Here is a 19,712-nt window from a genome sequence, read left to right as displayed (position 1 = left end):
GTGGGGCGTTTCCTCAGGGGATATCCGTACAATATGGAGGTTGTCACGTCATAGTATGCATTCATTGAAGATGTTCAGTTCATTAAAACACAATGTGTGGTATGATTTGATAAGTGATGTCTTGTTTACAGAGTTTTTCAATGGAGATTACATAAGTGCCATTCTCACCTGTGACTGACCACCCACTGAATAGACATGGGCTCCTAAACAGACATGGCTGTCGGATTAGGTTAAGTGTAATACCTTTCAAACAGTATTCAGTGCAGCCCACCACATCAGATCCTGAGGGATGCTGCAGAGTCTGATAATGATGCCCTGCATGCATGCATGTGTTGCTTATAGGCTCTGCAGTTTTACTCCATATGAATTTGTTATTGCAAGTTGTTGCAGGGCCTTGAAAAAGTATTCGTCCCCCTTGAACTCTTATATTTTGCCTCAATACAACCACTTCAATGTGTTTTGTTAAGATTTGATTTGGTAGACCAACATTAAGCAGTGCAAAAACGGTTAAGTGGAAGGAGAATGACATATTTTACTTAGTCTTATACACCTAATTGATGTCCAGTACAAACAATTGCCTTCAGACGTCAACTAATTGGTCATTATATATAGGAAATCATTTACTTTAATTAATGCTATTTATACTTGCGATCCATCCATATCTGCTTGTCTTAATAGTTTCTATATAGCAACCAAAACAAGAGAGAAAGCTACAATTCCTTGCAAACGTACTGTAATTTCCAGACTATTGAACGCACCTGAATGCCACTCACTTAAAGAGAAAAACATAATTGTTTATATAAGCTGCATCTGTGAATAAGCTACAGGTGTCCATGTTTTAACATAAGATATTTACACAGAAGATGGTGCACAGAAAGCCTTTTTTAACTTGGTGAAATAAGTACCGCTGACTTACACAAATATGTAACGTAAATGTGCTATTTCCAAACAGTGCCTGGAACATGGCTGCTAAAAAACAAAGATACATTAGCCTACCAGGAAAAATCATTTATTGCTGTCTTTATTTTCCTCCTGTGTGCTTAAACCAATAAAGCCATCTTCTTCAGTGTTGGAACTGGACAGCCTCAGAATCGCTTAGATTAAATGTGTTAAAATGATCTAGTCAAAATCTAGACCTGAATCCAAATTGAAAATTGTTCTTTGCAAACCTCCACAGAATCTGGCAAAGAGAAAATTCAGCTTCTGGGTGAGCAATACTGGTAGAGACATTCCCCAAAATGTTAGTGGCTGCGACTGCAGTAATAGTTGGTTCTACAAAAAAATGACTCAGGGGTGAGGAAAACATATGCACGCCTCACTTTTCAGATTTTTGTAAAACAGTTTTTGAGAGCCTTTTATCATTTTCGTCCGCCTTCATAAACGACAGCCTACTTTGTTCTGGCTAATCCGAATGAAATCCGCTGAAGTTTGTTGCAACAAGACAAAATGCTAAAAGTCAACCATTTAGATGAGTGTGTTGTTCTCAACCTGTGCTTTTTCAAAAACACTGAAAAGAAAATGACTAATCCATCAGCATTACTGCCATGCAGCCCACATGGTGCTGCATTCTTGCTAAACCCTTGGTATGTTTGTGTGTGCTGCTGGATGTATGGGTATCTAGAGTGTGGCGAGGCCCAATCAGGATGGACCAGGCATCTGAACGCGTGGATAACAGCTCTCGGCTGATTTGAACTGCTGCGTTTGTGCTCATGCTTGTGTCATTACCGAGCGCCCGGCTACTCCCGCCTGCTGCAAATTACCGGGTACAAGACACGCACACACGGGGAGTGTTTTTGTGTAGCCACTTATTACCACTCGCCCATGTTCTCTGCGCGCCGCATATGTTGTTGTAATTGCCGTGTAAGTGCAGTAATGGATACTTAAGAGCACATATGTACTCGCCACCCTGGATTCAGTTCTCCGGGAGTAAATAATCCACTCTTGACGTTGTGTATTGAAATGTCATTAAACTGGTTAGGGCTTGGCGACGGCAGCGCTGATGATGCATGAAGGTCTGAGCAGCTTTGTTGAATGGCTGCTCCTTCCATTGTGTTGTTCCTGTTTATTTGCCCGTAGCCATGTTGGGTTATGAATTTTTAATGCGAAGTACACCAAAAGGCGGAGATCATCTCCATCTGCGGGGAGCGTATTAACTCACCTCACACATGTGTACGTGGGTGTCCGCGTACATGCCTGCTCTATTTATCTTGCGTTTACGAGCATCTATATTTCTGTCGGCGAGCGGTGACACCGCACGCGGTTAGAAGTGGATGTTGTGCTGTTATTTGGCAGAAGGCGCGTTGTTCACTGCAGAACTTGAGTTTTGTGCATCCTCCTGTCCATCAGGGTGTTATGTGGAGGCATTTTTGAAGTGTTACTATGGAAACCAAGCACTGCTGTTATATCCTGATGAGCCTTTCTGCGCTGCCTCGTCCGCTGTCACACTCCTTGCGTGATTTTAAAAAGATTTTTTTTTTTCTAACAGTTTCCCTCAGCTGCTCTCTCTCAGTGGATTCATCAGCTTCTCTTTTATTCATCAACACCATGAATTGTGGCCTTTCTCACTTTTTTTTTCTCCCGTTTTCCCTCCCTTTTAAGCTCGCCCCCCACCATTTTTCCTCTTTTTTTCCATCCTCTCGTATTAATCACATCTTTCCTCCTTGCGTTTCTTCTTCACAGTTCCTGCTTTTTGCTCTCCTTCCCTACCCTTCCCTCCCTCCGCTGGGTTCCTTATTGCTGTTCCTTCCTCCACCTCCATCTCTTTTGTGTATGTCTCTATTTATTCTTTGCTCTCCTCTCCTCTTTTCTCTGCTGCCTTCCTCCCACTCGCTTCCTCCTCCTTTGCGCCTTTTCTTCTTCTTTGCCGTCCTCGTGGAGAACTCAGCTCGTTTACAATTAGCATGTGCACCTGCAATTAAGCCTGACAAACCACTGGTAATTAGACCTTTTTGAGAGACAGGTTTTCTTTTTATGTGGAGATCAGGTCTCCTCCACACTGTTCGGACTCTCCACTCGTCTCTTGCCCTTTTTCCCACATTTGCTCTTTTTTTTTTCGTAACAACCTGACCTATTTATTTTTGGGTCCCTTGAACTTTAAATGTATGGATTAGCTCTGCAAATGAGACCTGCATTTTATTTACCTCTTTTCTCAAATGCTGCTGCATGCTTAATTTAGAATTAGAGCATGAACTTAGTTTTATTAAGATGTCTCATCTATAGCTCTGCAGGAATTGTGGCCCGATCTGTCGCTCCCCCAGTTAACTTTTGGTTCAGACTATGACTAATTGTATATTTCTCTGCTTGTCACCTATCCCTGCTTACATCTTTTCATCTTTTTCCTCTGTTCTTCCTCCACCATCTCCTCCTCCCGTCTCCCTTTTTGTCTGTGCGCAGTGAAGAGCTGTAAATGATTAAAGTAATAGTAAATAATAGGTAATCAGTCGACTTCAAGGAGCAGCGTATCGATCTTAGGGGTTTGGAGGGAGAAGTGATTCTAGAGGGTGATGCATTGGAAATTTCAGACAAACTTTATTGAAGGGATGCTTTAATATCGACATTAGTGTGCTCAGTAACATTTTACCCAACTCAAAGAACAAATTTCAGTGCGTTTTATCTGGATTTGATGGAGTGAACCAACACAAAGCACTGCAAAATAGTAGAGCTGCACAATATATTGAGTGTAAACTGCCTTCCCATTATCAGTACATGCAGTGTTGCAAGTAAAGGAGTACTTGGACACAATATTTAAAATTACGCAATGTGATAATTGTCAAAATATCATTCACTACATTTCCATAATATATTTGGCCAGTTGTATACCCACTATGCTCTCGCCTGATGAGATTTTTAGTGGCTCAGATGCTTTTGTTCACAGAGAGTGATGGAGACTTTGCATAGCGTTAAAGTAAAACAACAGTGAGATAATCATGATTGATATTGACGTTGCAAAATATAGTAAGAGTATTACAATTACATGTTTTACTTCCATCATACAAAGTGGTCCAGTGGTTTTAAAATGTTTTTTGTTTTTTTTTGTTTGTTTTTTTTTACAAATACCTTCAATAACCAGTCAGGCTTGATTTTTCACTTCTTTGGGATTTCTTTTGAATGTATTATGTATGAAAATATGCCCATGTTGTATTAATATGCTTTTGTAATATGTTTGTATTTTTATAATTTGTTTTGCTGCCACTTCTAGACCAGATCGTTGCAAACAATAATTTGTCTCTTAAGTCGTCTCACCTGATTAAAGAAAGGCGAAGTAACATAAAGAACTAAATTCAAAAGTGCCTTGTGCATTGGTATTCAGCATTCCTGAGTCAATACATTATAGAAGTGCCATGGATGGTCTCTAATAGCCATTAATTTATTTGTTGCAAGCTCCTTGAGTAAGGAGTCACAAACTAAAACACTCCCACCATCATATTTCACAGCTGCTTTCTTCGTTCAAAATAAAAATCCTTATTCTGCATCAAAACCTAAACATGATTTAACTGTGCAAAGAAATAATATTTTTGTATTGCAGACAGCACTGGATTTATGTAAGTCTTGAAGTCATTTTGTATTTCTGCGCTTTGCAGGCTACAGAACCTGCAATACCACAATATTAGTCGTAGTGAGAGTTTTTGCCTTTTCTTTTTTAACTTGTATGTTTTTTTTAATTATTATTTTAACTTCCCAGGACAGTCACAACATGAAAGCGTATTGGTCTTACTCGTAGCTACTAGCTAAAACCTATTTTAATGTCAAACTAAAAATGGAAGAGTCAACAGTTTTCTAGGGGCAGAAAAGCAGTGAAAGTAATGTGGAAGTGGGAGAGAAGAAGGAGGAAGAAAAAACGAGTGAGAATCTCAGCGCAGCTCTGTTGGAGTGTCTAATGGTCACTTAGCCCGGCAACGAGTTCATGGCGCTTTGAGGCTGTCAATCTGTCAAAACGCACCCAGTACTACCCTGACTCTATCAAAACTGACTCACACATCCAGCCCACAATGGATTTAGTGTTGCTGGTTGACGCTCTGTGAAAGGAAGTCCCTCTCACTATGTAGTTTGATACTGAGCCATAAGAGTCAGTTGTGTGTCTGACCCTTATATTAAACTAAGACAAAATACACAGTTAAAATATTCTCTTTTTTTTTTTAAATAATTTGATCTTTTGTGTTTAATTTTTGTTTTTACTTGTATATAGTTTAAGTTTTTGTGGCTTTATATATGAGAAAAATGTCTTTTACACTTGAAAAGTAAGGTGTAATTTTCAGGTATTCTGTTTTGTAATTTCTGTTCCTTATCTGCTAATGTAGCTAACCTGAACCACCACTGTCCCCCGTATTGACTGCACCAGCTACATCTTCCCACCAAATCTCCAACAGTGGATGGACAGTATTATATTTCACTTGCAATGTTTACTTTCAAATTAGCATGTTTCACTGTGTTGCTGATTGTATCTTGGTCCCATACAGGAGCAAAACCTTTCACTTTGTGATACGTCACTCTTCAGACATCAGCTTTTGAAGGGGGGCTTTTATCCAAAATTCACATGTTTTTGTACTTCCATTTGGCTCTCTACTGCTCCTAAAAACAGCTCAAGCACTTTATGGACAATAAGTTAATGTTTTTTGGTGTTTGGAAAATGAGCCGTTTCAAAAACCTCAGAAAGGTCCAGTGGCCAATTGATTGCTTTCCTTGCATCGAGAAAAAGTTTCCCAGATCTTAACTGTGTCTCTCTTCTTTCCATACAGGGACGGCATTTACAATTCTCCACGATGCTTGTCAGCCTCCACCATTCTCCCTCCCATCTTCAGGACAAGTGTTTGGTGTCTCCCTCCTCAACTCGGCACTCTCCTCCTCCTTCGGACCAGTTGTGCCATCGCTCTCAACGCCAGCCACGGCTCACCCTGCCCTTTCTCTCCTTGTCCTTGTCTCTGCTCCTACTCTCCATACTCCTGTTGCCCATCTGCGAACCCCGAAGAGTTGGGGGGCCAGGAACGGGGCCTGGAGGTTCCCCAGGTGGACAAGGAGGTCAGAGAGGAGGCGGAAACCAGAGGGGCGCTGTTATCCCTCCTCATTACTCTCCGGGTTTGCCAGCACTTCCTCCTAACGCCCCCAAACTGATCAGCTCGCTCAGCATTGCCGTCATCCTGGTGGGCAACTCCAGCGAAGTAACCCTTGGTGCAGGACTTGAGAAAGAGGACTTCCTCCACATCCCTTATCCCCCTAAAGTCGAGGTGGTCACCATGAACGAGACGGACCCGAAGAGCATCATTAACCGGATCTGTGCGCAGATGATGAGGAACTCTCTACAAGGCGTAGTGTTTGGTGACGACACGGACCAGGAGGCCATCGCTCAGATCCTGGATTTCATCTCTGCTCAGACACACATTCCCATCCTGGGGATTCGAGGGGGGTCCTCCATGGTCATGGCTGCCAAGGTAAGAAGCCGAGCAATTTTATGTGGAGTTCATTTTCAAAAGAGAATAATTCCTGCTCGTGTAAATCTAACGATTCTCAACAAGCTGTGGTATCCTGTCAGCTTCAGCAGTTTGAACAGGTGGATCAGCCCAAATGGTCCGTTTTAAATCGAGGAGGTAGGCCTGCCCTCCGCCGTTGGCCCTCATTCCTTTGCAGCCTTTTGACAGATCGATTTTTTTTTTCCCTGTTAATTGACGTCACACTGAGCTTCCAGACAATGGCTCGACTCAACCTTTAAAGGACTCACAGTGTGAAGCTAACAAGTCCGAAAACATCTCTGTGGGACTGTAGTCTGGTCTGAAGGTGTAAAACATTAAACAGAGCAGGAAAGAAAAAAACAAAACAAATATCAAACAGGAAACACAACGAGAAAAGTATAATGCCACTATACACTATAAAAATGAACATAAAAGAATGAAAGTAGCTGATTGAAACTGACATTAGCGTTGAAGTCAGCTGTACGCAGCATGAGCCAGTCTGATAACCTCACTAAAAATACCCTGATTTTACGGTCTCGTGTATTCACCCACGAATTTCAAGCAAAATAATTTCAATTGGGGTCTTATTGACTTTAATTAAAGCAAAAATGACTCCTCCTACTTATGCTGAAATATCATACCATATTGACTAATACAGTTTTAATAATCTGAACTAACAGAGCCTTTTTTTCTGCCTGTTGACTTGCAGCAGGAAGCAGATGGTGGGGGAGGGGAATTTAAACCATAGAAGAAGTAAAGAAGAAAATGTTGAGATTTTGAAACCACTGTCTGCACTCGCTGATTTATTTATGTTTCGTGGTTTCACTCTCTCTTTTGGTGTGAAATGTTTTCTCAACAGAGAGGCACTTATTGAGGTTTTCTTTTTGTTTCTATAACTGCAGTTAACCATGTATTATTTATACCCTTGGTAGGTTTAGGTTTTAATCTTACCAACATGTTTCTTCTGATTAGAAGTGATATTAATATTCCCCAGCCAGGATCCTCACTTGAATCTGATAGAGGATACGTGGAATGAGCTGAAGATTAGGGGGATTCTTTCACAGACTGATTTATGAGTGTGTCAATAAAGATCGACATTTTTTATGCAAATAAAAATCTAAATTATTGATATCTTTCAATGGCATAATGTGTTTATGCTGATAGTATATTTTGGAGATTTTCCAAACATCATGCTGCCGGTCATTAAGAAGCAGGTCCTACTTACCAATAGCTAGACAGAGGGATATTTATTAAGGAGTTATTTTTATATGTATAATCATTAATATGCTACAATTTGTTTTAATCTGCAGACTTTATCATCAAAGTTCTTTCAAATTACATTTCACTTCAGTTTCAACCATGTAAGTTTATTTTTTAACCAATGTATCAATGTGGGTCGTGGCTAATCGAGTTTGCAAGTTTGTATGTGGCTAATTGAATGTGCTGATAATTAGGTAATACGTTGTGAGTCCAAGAGAATGCCAGTTGTTTTTTATTTCCAGACAGGTGGTTATGCAATGTCACCATAGTACATATACAACGCGTTTGAATTACACCATTTCTTTGGCTTTTTCCCCCCCAAAAATAATTCACCCGGCTGCAACTTTGACCTACAAATTACTCATACTTGTTCAGTTTTCTTGCAATTGCACTGTCATGAACGTTAACGTTTTGCATTCTAATTAAGGCCTATGTCATATGAGAAGGAGCTCTTAGAGTGTTTTTATGTCTTAGTGTTTCTGAACACATTTCACAGTGTGACTTTGTTGTGAACTTTCTAGTACAACCTCTGGAGTAGATTGGCATCACTCTTACATGTGAATAATCCTTCTGAATGCAGCATAATGTGACGCTGAATTGTCTTATTGCTTGTCTAAGGTCATTGCTGATGTCTTCCCTAGCTGGCATCGGGGTAAGACACACTTGTATATTCCAGACCTGGAAGCTGTCAAAACCTTGTGCTGTTTAAGAAGTAGTAACACTTGATCCATTGCCGAACGGCCAAGTGTGTAGTTTTTCTTCCCTATGGCAGTAAAAAAAATCTAAATATAGATCGGATTGCAAGTGGTTTTGCTAAATTTTGCAGTCTCTCTTCATAGATCTAATCTGAAACTGTTTTTTTATACTGCTGCTTGTCTTAGAACGTTCCTACAAAATAGATTGTTGATCACAATGAGTCCTTTCCGAGTCATAGGTTAATAAATAAGTAAATACAATGCAATAATAAACTGCGATATTTGTGTTTCATGAAATGTAAAGCCTTATGGGGGCGGGATTATGTAAAATTGACTTTTCACAACTTTATATTAAGTTATGATGTTACTCTTTCATTAAAAACTGCTTGCATATTGCATATTGCTTTAATTGCTCCCACAAAGTGCTGCCAATTTCCACAAAGTTATATTTAATACATGCAGCATTTTTTTTTTTAACAACACTGAAGGGAACGGCATATTTGATTGTGTTATGAAGTGCATAAAACCACCCAAATGAATCTGGTTTAAATTGAGTTCTCATAGAACATTTTAATCAAGGACTACATTAACTTGAATAAGCAACAGAACCGAGTCCAGTTGTGTCCAGATTTTCTCCAGAAAAGCCGAACCAATCAGGAGACCTCGCCGTGTTTTTCTTCTAATAAAAGGCTGTTGCATAATAAACAAAAAGCGGCGAACAAGAAGACAGCGGTGTCAAAGATGAGGAACAAGGCAGATAAAGAGGAGAAGGACGGGGAGATTTTGAAATAACACAATTATTTACTCAACATATAATTACCACATTTGCAGCTGACAGCGTGACAGAGGCCACAAACCGAAAGAGACAGAGGTGAACATGTGGATGATGCTTAACAGCACGCCCGAGGGCAACAGGAAACAATGTGCATCTATGACTGAAAACTGCTTTAAACATCATCAGATGCTTAACACATTTTTCCAGTGATTACCATTCACTTGGCCTTTTTCTTCTGAAGCCTTTATTCTCGCTGCGCTACACATGTTCGCTGTCAGTCACACGCTCACGCGCAGAGCGAGGGGGTGAGCGCGGTGGATATTGTTCGCATGGCAACCACCTGCTTATATATTTCTCCTTACACACTGTACAAAAGCAGGCAGGAGGGTGAGAAGACTGTTTTTTTTAGGCAGACAAAAGCGGTGGCAAGAGAGAAAATGTCGCGGTCAGAGAGGGGCAAGTTCTTGAATAGATGAACGGGGAGATTAAAGCTAAATAACACGAGTGGGGAAAAACAGGAAAAAAGGCATCAAGAATAGGATGGTGATAAAGTGAGGAGGGTATTGACTGGAGAATTGCCTCTTACTGCTGCCAAGTAGCATTTTTTTTTTCTTTTAGAAATGCTGCTCATGATTCTGTTATTTGTAGCTTTGACTCACACATCCCATGAATATAATCCAGGACCCTGCTACGGTGCTGAAAAATCCCCCCCAGAAAACAAAGAAATGGACCTTCTTTCTCAATATCTTTCTGCAAAAAACAGGATACTGACAAAATGAAACAAATTTGTTTTATTGCTTAGCTTTCTTCACTAAACTGGTGCAGTTGTTAAACAACAGTTGTAATATTACTTAAATAATACCAGAATAAAGAGATATATACAACAACTTTTTCTCATAGTTTTATGACTAATACATTTCATGACAATATTCTGCTAATATTGTGCCTTTATTTTGCTGATGTTCATATTATTCTCATGATATTATGAGTTTATTGTCCCAATTAAAAGTCTCACACTAGTATAATACTAATATAAATGTTTTTGTAGCAAAATTTAAAGCCATGCTTTCCTCTTCCTTACTTACTTCGTGCTGAACTTTCACATAAAAATCCCAGCAAAATTATTTTCAGTTTTGGGTTTTTAACCTGATAGTTTTTTTTTTTTTTTTTTTTTACGTGAATCAGTGTAAGGATTTTTAAAATACTTTTACAGAACTCTGCATACAGAGTGTGAGTAGAGCAGTATTTTATAAGCCTTGGCTGTCGCAGATTTCAGGAATAAAAGACGTGACTGTATAGAAAAGTGCCATGCTGACATCCCAGCTGTGTGTCTGTGTCAGAACATGAGCCCCGTTGACCTTACACGTCTCAGCAAAGAGGAAGTAATTTTTGTCAATTAACCTCTTGTCTGCACCCCAAGCTAGGCTGTGTAGGCATGGATTGGCATCTGCTTTTATTGCGCACAAGTCTTAATGCGTTCCTGGCCAATTTATAACATAATTTGTACCCTGAAGAACGGAAGAGGAGCTGGTGTTTAGACCCGCATGTGCGTTTTCTGTTATAGTCTTCATTTTCTGGTGACAGCAGTATTCGTATTATTCCCCATTACTATCAGTTCATTTCTTTACTTTTATTGTTTGGTAAAATGACGTACAGTTTGGAAGCTACGTTGAACTTCAACTAAACCCACCATCGTCCCTCGTGCTCATTGCAGACGACCCGATTTGTGACTGTATTCTGGCTTCCAGGAGCTCATTGTAATAAAGCCGTGCTACATCCAGGTTGGTCCATTGTCCACCAAGTGATTTGCACGCTTCCGTTTAGCCATTAATTCACACTGTGCCATGTGTCGGTATTGGGGATAATAGGACGTCGAAGTTGGCCCCTGCCTGCACTCAACTATGGCTCCGGAGACTAATGAGGCCCTTCAGATCTTTTGTTGGGACATAAGCTGTGTGTGTCTGTGCAGGAATACGGACACGTACAGTGTGCTGGTATAGAAAGATAATAGCCTCTTTGCCTGCGTTTGGGGAGATTAGCAGCAGTTGTTTTCAGTGCAAACAAGGTGCACAGGAGCGCTCTGCTTACCCGGTGTCATCAGTCATAAATGGTACGCTCTTATTTTTCTTCTCGGATTTGAGTGCTGAGTTTAATACTGTCCAGCATTCTCTGAAGCATCATAGTAAAATAAATAAATATATATATTCTAGGTTATATTTTTTAGACAAAATTGTTGTGATCCGTAGTTTTCTGTGTTTATTTTTGAGTTTTTTTCTGTTTATTGTGATCCTGTTCCCTGTGAGTCTCAGCGTCTTCCCCGTTGATTGATCCCAGCTGTGTCCCGTTCCCGTTTGATTACCCTCCCAGTGTATTTAGTCCCACCTGTTGTCTGTGTTCCTCGTCAGATCCTCGTCTTTGTTAGCGTTTTTACGTCTCTTGTCAGTCAGTCAGTTTCCTCAGTAGAACTGTGAAATCCTGAGGTTGCTTGTTTCAGTCTACNGACCAGAGTTAACGGAAAGACGAATGGAGCTACATGAAGGCAATCTTGAAAGAAAAATGTTCGGTTCTCCTAAGAACATATTCATGTGTTAGTGTCCTAGTCAAAGTCTAGCCATCTATCCAATTCATGATCTTTGGCAAGACTGTTAAAATTGTTAATAGGTCTCCGTCCAACCCGATGTGTTTTATGTGCACTCCACACATTTTAGATTTATTTGAATTAAATGGTCATGTGTCATTTTGTTTCCGTTTCCCAACAATCCTCAACTTTTTATTGGACTGTCACCTAAAATCTCAATGAATTGCATTGCAAATTGTGGTTGTAATCAAAACGATAAAAAAAAAAATTCTAGAGAGAAGTAGTCCCTGTACAATCAGTAAACATTGCAGAAAACAAACAGGCTGAGTGTCATGAAGCCTCCCGTATCCTAAAGCCTCTTCTTCTGCTTACGGTTCTTTATTTTTGGATTTAATGTCGGTCTGTCTCGGGTGAAAAACTGTCTATATCAGGTGGTCAGTAATAAAACTCAGAGATGAATGGGCTGCTGTGTTTCGGCTCGCTCATGGTGGGATTTCTCCAGCAAAGAGAAAGATAAAATACTGTGTAAGAGCAGCAGGCCGCCATTGTATCCCAGATGAAAAAAAACCCTCCTCTCCTGTGCACACACAGCTCGCCCTGTCACTGAAAACTGATTCACTGCTCTTTGATTGATCACCGCAATTATACACCCTCTCTATCTTGAAATAGGCATCCTTTTGTTTGTGTGTGTGCTTGTGTGTGCGTGTGTGTGCTCTTGTTAGACAGATGTGATCTGGGAAGTAAATTATCTCGCAGACCTGCTTGGCTACTTGAGCTCGACATACATCAGGCCAACTGTACAGCGATAAGTAGCTCCTTGTCAATCTGCAGCATCTGATGATGGTTTGAGTGGGTCACCTCAGTTCCTCCTCCGTTTTGGTCTCATTTCCAACTTAGGGCTTTTGGAAGCATCCTTCCTTAATACTCCAACGTCTGTTATGCAAGTTGATTGTACAAAATTAGATAATAAGCTATAATTGATTCCAGGTCCACTAGACTTAAAGAGCAACTATAGAATGCACATAAGCGAATAGAAAATCATCATCTCTGTAACATAAAAAATAATCAGAAAAATATGCAAATTTGAAACATGAACATAGAAGGAGAGAGTAAATAGACACCAATTTTGAGGCTGTCTCATTTATGTTTTAAGTACAAGCTTTGACTAGGCCATTATCTCATAAAAATACTTTGATTTAAACACCAGCTCTCGACCCGAAGCATCGGTGTCCTGCATGATTAATGTGACCTCGCTCCAGCAATTATATTAACATTTTCATGCTCTGTAGATATCTTTAAATGCTCATTTGATTCAGGTGTTTTAAACACATCAGAATCCGGGAAAGGTTTGGCTACCCCAATCTAACTAAACCAACTAACCCTTTAAACGATTCTCCCACCTCAGCTGTGGCTTTCTAGAGCTCTTAAAATTTTGATTAAACTTTAGTTGAAACAGGCTTCTTGGCTGATTCTTTGACGGTCTTCCAACGATGACTGAACAGAGCTCCACAAGATGTGCAAAACTTGGGATATTGTTTTATAGTCTAAACTTACTTTAAAACTTTCTTCCTCATCTTTCTGCAGTGTTCCTTATTTTTCAAGATATTTCTGGTCACTAATATTCACTTTTCTTTCAGATAACATGATATCTGAAAGAAACATGATAGCGTGTATCATTTTCATTCCTTCACATTTATCTGCGACTTTGACTTGATCTATCACCAAACATGCCAAAACTAATTAACATACAAAGTTAAACTTAAGGTTGGGGGATATGGATTAGATCTTTTTTTCTTTTTTTTTTTTTAGGATATTTTGTGGTACAGTTGTGATAATGATAAACGTGACGATAAGGACTATTTATTACTTCTTTTTTATGCAACTGTGTGGTTGTGACTGCATGGCACAAACACAAACCTATTACAGTACATGCTTCTTTGGGAAACCAGTCACATGTAGAGGTGTAACTTGTATCACTAAGCTGCACACAGTCACTACATTTAATCATATTTTCAAATGTATTGATATTTATTGACAATCTCAATTAACAGGCAATGAAAAAAAACCCCAGTAAAACTTAACATTCCTGACAATAAAGACAATTTTGGGGGATTTTAAACATTTATTGTGACAACAGCAGAGATGAAGCTGCAGAGTCTGTCGCTGTCCTCACTGTGGTTAGGCTAATCTCATCCTGTTAGAGCTTTAAACACACTTCCTTTTGCTCACAATCACTCTGTCTTCATGAGACACCGTGGCAGACTTCATTTGATTGATGTTCTTATTTTGCTACCTTTAACCCTTAAAAGCCCTTAACAGATGGAGCTTGCGATAGGATATAAATCTCCTCAGAAATAATCCTATTTACCATCCCTGTGGTCTTGGAGAGCCAGACGGAGGTTCTCTACGAGGACAGGAATATTTGACTCAGAAAGGTAAAAGCTTAGGAGCTTTGAGATCCGAATCGATCCAAGGAAAACGTTTGGAACTGAACTGCTCTTTTGTCCCATTTTATTGCTTTAAATTTCCAGCAACTTCCGTTTAGTGCATTTTTCAGGCATTTGAAAGCATTAGTAAGAGTCAAATATAGTGCAGTGACCTATGCGATGTTTCACCTCTCATTTGTTTCTGTTTTTCAAACCCCAAACTTTTTACTGAACCAGTCTCTTTAACCTTCTAAAAGCTTCTCAGAGTCTTCTTTGCCAAATTATTAATTAATCTTATGTTTGAGTGTACCTCAAAAGTCCTTTTTATATTGGCTCTCCTTTACAGACCAGGAGCTATAATACTTAGTTGGATGTGAAGAAGCTCAATAAAGATTATGACACTTTTGAAATGCATTAGCCTTCTCCAGGCACCTCCATTAAAAAAAAGAATAGTTATAAGACTGACAGTAAGTTTATGGGATGAGTTCTGTGACCCTTAAAATTAAAAATCAAATCAATAAATTTAAGATTATTTTATTGCTTTTCTTCATCTTGCTTGGACAAATTTAAAATGAGTGTTAGATAGAGCTTAATTTACATTATCCTATTAATTAATTACAAATCCTGAAATTAATTTGATTAAAAGTTTTAATCTTGATTTGTCAATCTCAATTAAATACTTTATTTGAGTCCCATCAGAGGTTTCCTTAATCCTTAAACATCAGAGTGTTTGCAGATCCTGAACATGCCACTCTGATAAACTGTTACTTCTGGAGATTATCGCTTCTGATGCCAAAATAAAATCAGTCTATAAATATATTGCCTGGAAATTATATTTTCTTGTGACTCAGTTGATTATTGCAGCAGCCAAGAATGTAATTAAAAAAAAAATCATTGATCTAGTTCCATTAAGCTGACTAATATATGTGCATAAATGTCTAAAATTCATGCAAATGATTAGCAGTTAAATGAAACATTTACCAGGCAGTTCAGGGAGTCTGCTAATTGAAAAAATAAATACAAGATGTAGAAAAGAAATTTTATTTTAAAAAGTCAAGAAGAAAAAAGTCAGATTTAGCATTTTTAGAAATAAATGTGTTCCCTCTTCTTAATTGTAGGTTTTAAGACTTACTTAGAGATGATAGTGGCTCAGGGGTTTGCCCTGTAACCAGCGGGTTGCCGGTTCAAACTCCTGCTCTGTCTGTCCCTCACCATCATTGTTTCTTTAGGCAATACACTTCTCCTGCCCTGTCTGATGGTGGTTAAAGACCCCGGTGGCACCAATTGACTTGGGTTGAACTGTCAGCCTGCCTCAGGGCAGCACTGGCTACAATGTAGCTCACCACCACCAGTGTGTGAAAGGGTGAATGACTGATTGTAGCACTTTGGCATCCTCTTGAAAAAGCACAAAGCAAATTCAGACCATTTAACTGCCTTTTGAATGGTTGCTAACTACTATGGGAAGTTTCTGCACCTCCATCACCACACCTGCTGCAGATGGGAAAACACAGTCACTATTACAATCACTGTACAAGCAGCATGAGAGCTAAACAACCAATCGGTTTTAGCTTTCACGTGAAATCTTTGTGTGTTAATATGTTACTTAAGCTGCATCCTGAAAAAAAGACTTCATCCGTTAGCTTTCCAGATGTGTATGAAAATAAGAGCTGTTTGCATGTTTTCATGCACAGTAAAAGCAGGTTGTTCATTTCTACAGCTCAGTCATGCTGCCACTGCTGTCTGGAGCCACCACAGTCTCACCACAGAAGTTGTGTGCTTGCTCAAAACACTTTGGGAACTTTCACATTTCATGCTGCATAATGCATTATTGATGCAATCCAGAAGAGCTAGGATTGCTACTAGGTCCTGTAGAGACTGTGGATGTTCTAGCAGATTTTTTTTTAATGTTTGATGTGCATTTGTTTATTTACTCCTGTTAGTGCACAAAAAGTACTAGAAACTGGAGGAAATGGAAATTTATACCACAGTAATTATCATAAACTACAATAATCTCCATTCAATAGTTTCAGAAGTTGAGCTTGGACCACATTGGTTAAATGATGGTGACTTATATTTTGCTAACTATGTAACTTTCATGTCATTTATGCTGGGTATTTTATTCTAGAGATTATGTCTTAAATTGATTTTAAGGCATTTTACTGTTGAGTTTGGTTTAGGTAAAAAAAAATAAATAAAAATACAAGTTTAGATTTAGCAACAGACCATAGTTGGGATGTACTGATCTCCCAGAAAAAAAACAACAACATAAAACCTATTACCTCGTCACCTTGCTAAAACATTTTGTAATTTGATTACATTTTGTTGACAATTCACATCTGTTTATGCAATACATTTTTAAACTTGGCATATTAGTGTTGCTTTCATACATTTTTTAGCAAGTGGGGCTTTCATTGTCATTTTATTACTGTGTCTTATAAACAGGCACGTTATTTACTTTAGCCTTTTACAGCCAGCATGCAGACAGACTACACAACCGTCTTACAAAATGCATGCAACAATAACAGCAGAGACTACCGCAATGCTAGGTAAAGTTTTATTGAGTTAATATTTCATGGAGGAGCGGTATCCTAGCAGCAGACCACCACGACTCACTTCACAGTGCCCCCAGGATTAGACGGAAAGCTTGCTGTACTGTTACACTCCCCACTTTCTCACACACACAAATTAAAGGAAGTCGGGAAGGGTTAAAGTGAAATATATTTTCTCTTTTCGTAACACCATTTGCAGATACATGTATCTGCAATGTTGCAGATACATTTTTGGCTATACATTTTGCCCGCTTTTGCCTTTTCTTTTCCTGTGTTGGTTTCTGAAGCCACACCCTAACGACAACAACTCAGGTACACTGTGTCCTGCGGGTTGACCGAGCCCTCCATCAGCTTCTTCCCTTCTTTTTTTTTTTTTTTCCAGTTAATTTCGTAAATTTTAATTGTGTCCTTCAAATGAGCTGAAAAACTTCTCCTTTCCCTTCTCCCTCCCGCTTCCTCTTTTTTACTTCCAACTCGCCTTTCTTTCCTTATAATGAGTTCGTTTTATCAACCACCGCGCAGTGCGTGGACAGGATGAATAATTCTGGAGATCACAGGAGGCTTCTCTGCATTACACTCGGTTACAACAGGTTGTCAGGCGGCTTTGGGAGCCGCATTCCGCTTCTCCCTGCCAGCAGTAACTATCTTGCCTTTTTAACATTCCAATTCATGAGGCCTAATTAGCCCCGCTAATCTTATTAAAGAAGGCAAAGATGGGTTATGATTTAAACGGAAGTGGATTAGGTTTTTCATGACACCATACAATAGTGTGCCACTGCAGTTTTCTTACCAGCTGATGAGTGTTAGATACTTTTATAATGTGCTGATAAATGTTATATTTACCTTGAACTTTATAAAAAAGTTGAAATGCTGGAAACAGTGTTGCTCATAGTACTTTAGGCTATTTTTTTTTTTTATTGACCTTGAATGGCCCCTTTTTGTATCCTGATTCAACATGTACTATCTAAAAGAAAATAAAAAAAGAAGGGAAGATTTCTGACTAGTTCTTAGGGTTGTCTTGAATTCTTAAAATTTGAAACTTAGTACTGATACCGAATCACATCTTGAGACGCAATACCATTTTGAAATGNGATCCTCGTCTTTGTTAGCGTTTTTACGTCTCTTGTCAGTCAGTCAGTTTCCTCAGTAGAACTGTGAAATCCTGAGGTTGCTTGTTTCAGTCTACAGTCTTCATGTCGGTTGCTTCCGGTATTAACTGTGTGCTAATTTGCTGCCGTGCTGCCTGATCCTGGACTGTGAGCTTCTCATTAAACTCATCTTCATCTGGGTCTCCGCGTTCATTCTCACCACCACCAACCACACCTTATGACAAAAATATACAAAGTTCTTCAAAATGAAGCACTGTTCCTTCTGTTTCAACATGTTTTTTTTTTTGTTTTTTTTTTTTACATCCACACATTTCAGTGCACTTTATTGGCATTTTACAAAATGTACCAACACAAAGTATTGCAAAAATAGCTAAGTGAAAGGAAAATCTAGCTATAGCTGTAGAAGTGAAAGATGAACTCAAAACACCTTGCTTTTACAGAGGAGTGGCCAAAAGACATCCACAGCATCCACATGACGAAGCATGATGGTGGCAGCATCATGCTGTGGGGATGTATTTTTTTTCAGCTACAACAGGGAGACTGACCAGAGTTAACGGAAAGACGAATGGAGCTACATGAAGGCAATCTTGAAAGAAAAATGTTCGGTTCTCCTAAGAACATATTCATGTGTTAGTGTCCTAGTCAAAGTCTAGCCATCTATCCAATTCATGATCTTTGGCAAGACTGTTAAAATTGTTAACAATAGGTCTCCGTCCAACCCGATGTGTTTTATGTGCACTCCACACATTTTAGATTTATTTGAATTAAAAAGTCGTGTGTCATTTTGTTTCCGTTTCCCAACAATCCTCAACTTTTTATTGGACTGTCACCTAAAATCTCAATGAAATGCATTGCAAATTGTGGTTGTAATCAAAAAGATGAAAAACAAAAAATTCTAGAGAGAAGTAGTCTCTGTACAATCAGTAAACATTGTAGAAATCATGAAAACAAACAGGCTGAGTGTCATGAAGCCTCCCGTATCCTAAAGCCTCTTCTTCTGCTTACGGTTCTTTATTTTTGGATTTAATGTCGGTCTGTCTCGGGTGAAAAACTGTCTATATCAGGTGGTCAGTAATAAAACTCACAGATGAATGGGCTGCTGTGTTTTGGCTCGCTCATGGTGGGATTTCTCCAGCAAAGAGAAAGATAAAATACTGTGTGTAAGAGCAGCAGGCCGCCATTGTATCCCAGATGAAAAAAAACCCTCCTCTCCTGTGCACACACAGCTCGCCCTGTCACTGAAAACTGATTCACTGCTCTTTGATTGATCACCGCAATTATACACCCTCTCTATCTTGAAATAGGCATCCTTTTGTTTGTGTGTGTGCGTGTGTGTGCTCTTGTTAGACAGATGCGATCTGGGAAGTAAATTATCTCGCAGACCTGCTTGGCTACTTGAGCTCGACATACATCAGGCCAACTGTACAGCGATAAGTAGCTCCTTGTCAATCTGCAGCATCTGATGATGGTTTGAGTGGGTCACCTCAGTTCCTCCTCCGTTTTGTTCTCATTTCCAACTTAGGGCTTTTGGAAGCATCCTTCCTTAATACTCCAACGTCTGTTATGCAAGTTGATTGTACAAAATTAGATAATAAGCTATAATTGATTCCAGGTCCACTAGACTTAAAGAGCAACTATAGAATGCACATAAGCGAATAGAAAATCATCATCTCTGTAACATAAAAAATAATCAGAAAAATATGCAAATTTGAAACATGAACATAGAAGGAGAGAGTAAATAGACACCAATTTTGAGGCTGTCTCATTTATGTTTTAAGTACAAGCTTTGACTAGGCCATTATCTTTGTGATGGCAACCCACACAGGGTGAGATCCACATTTCATTAATAGTTACTTTTCACTTTAGTTTGTTTTGTA

At 39.1% G+C, this 19,712-nt stretch overlaps 1 protein-coding gene across 7 annotated transcripts in view; it reads left to right on the top strand.

The window, feature by feature from the left end:
• The window catches only part of grin2bb (glutamate receptor, ionotropic, N-methyl D-aspartate 2B, genome duplicate b), a 122,151-nt gene that overhangs the window by 26,593 nt on the left and 75,846 nt on the right, over positions 1-19,712 (top strand). For all 7 annotated transcript variants that reach the window (XM_016671293.1, XM_016671292.1, XM_016671291.1 and 4 more), the window contains one exon: positions 5,736-6,425. In XM_016671293.1, the coding sequence (XP_016526779.1) occupies positions 5,736-6,425 (690 nt within the window). The remainder of the gene's footprint in view (positions 1-5,735; positions 6,426-19,712) is intronic.

Source organism: Poecilia formosa, unplaced genomic scaffold (genome assembly GCF_000485575.1).
Source record: "Poecilia formosa unplaced genomic scaffold, Poecilia_formosa-5.1.2 Scaffold43, whole genome shotgun sequence".
NCBI lineage: Eukaryota > Metazoa > Chordata > Actinopteri > Cyprinodontiformes > Poeciliidae > Poecilia > Poecilia formosa.
This window is presented reverse-complemented; position numbering and strand designations above follow the sequence as displayed.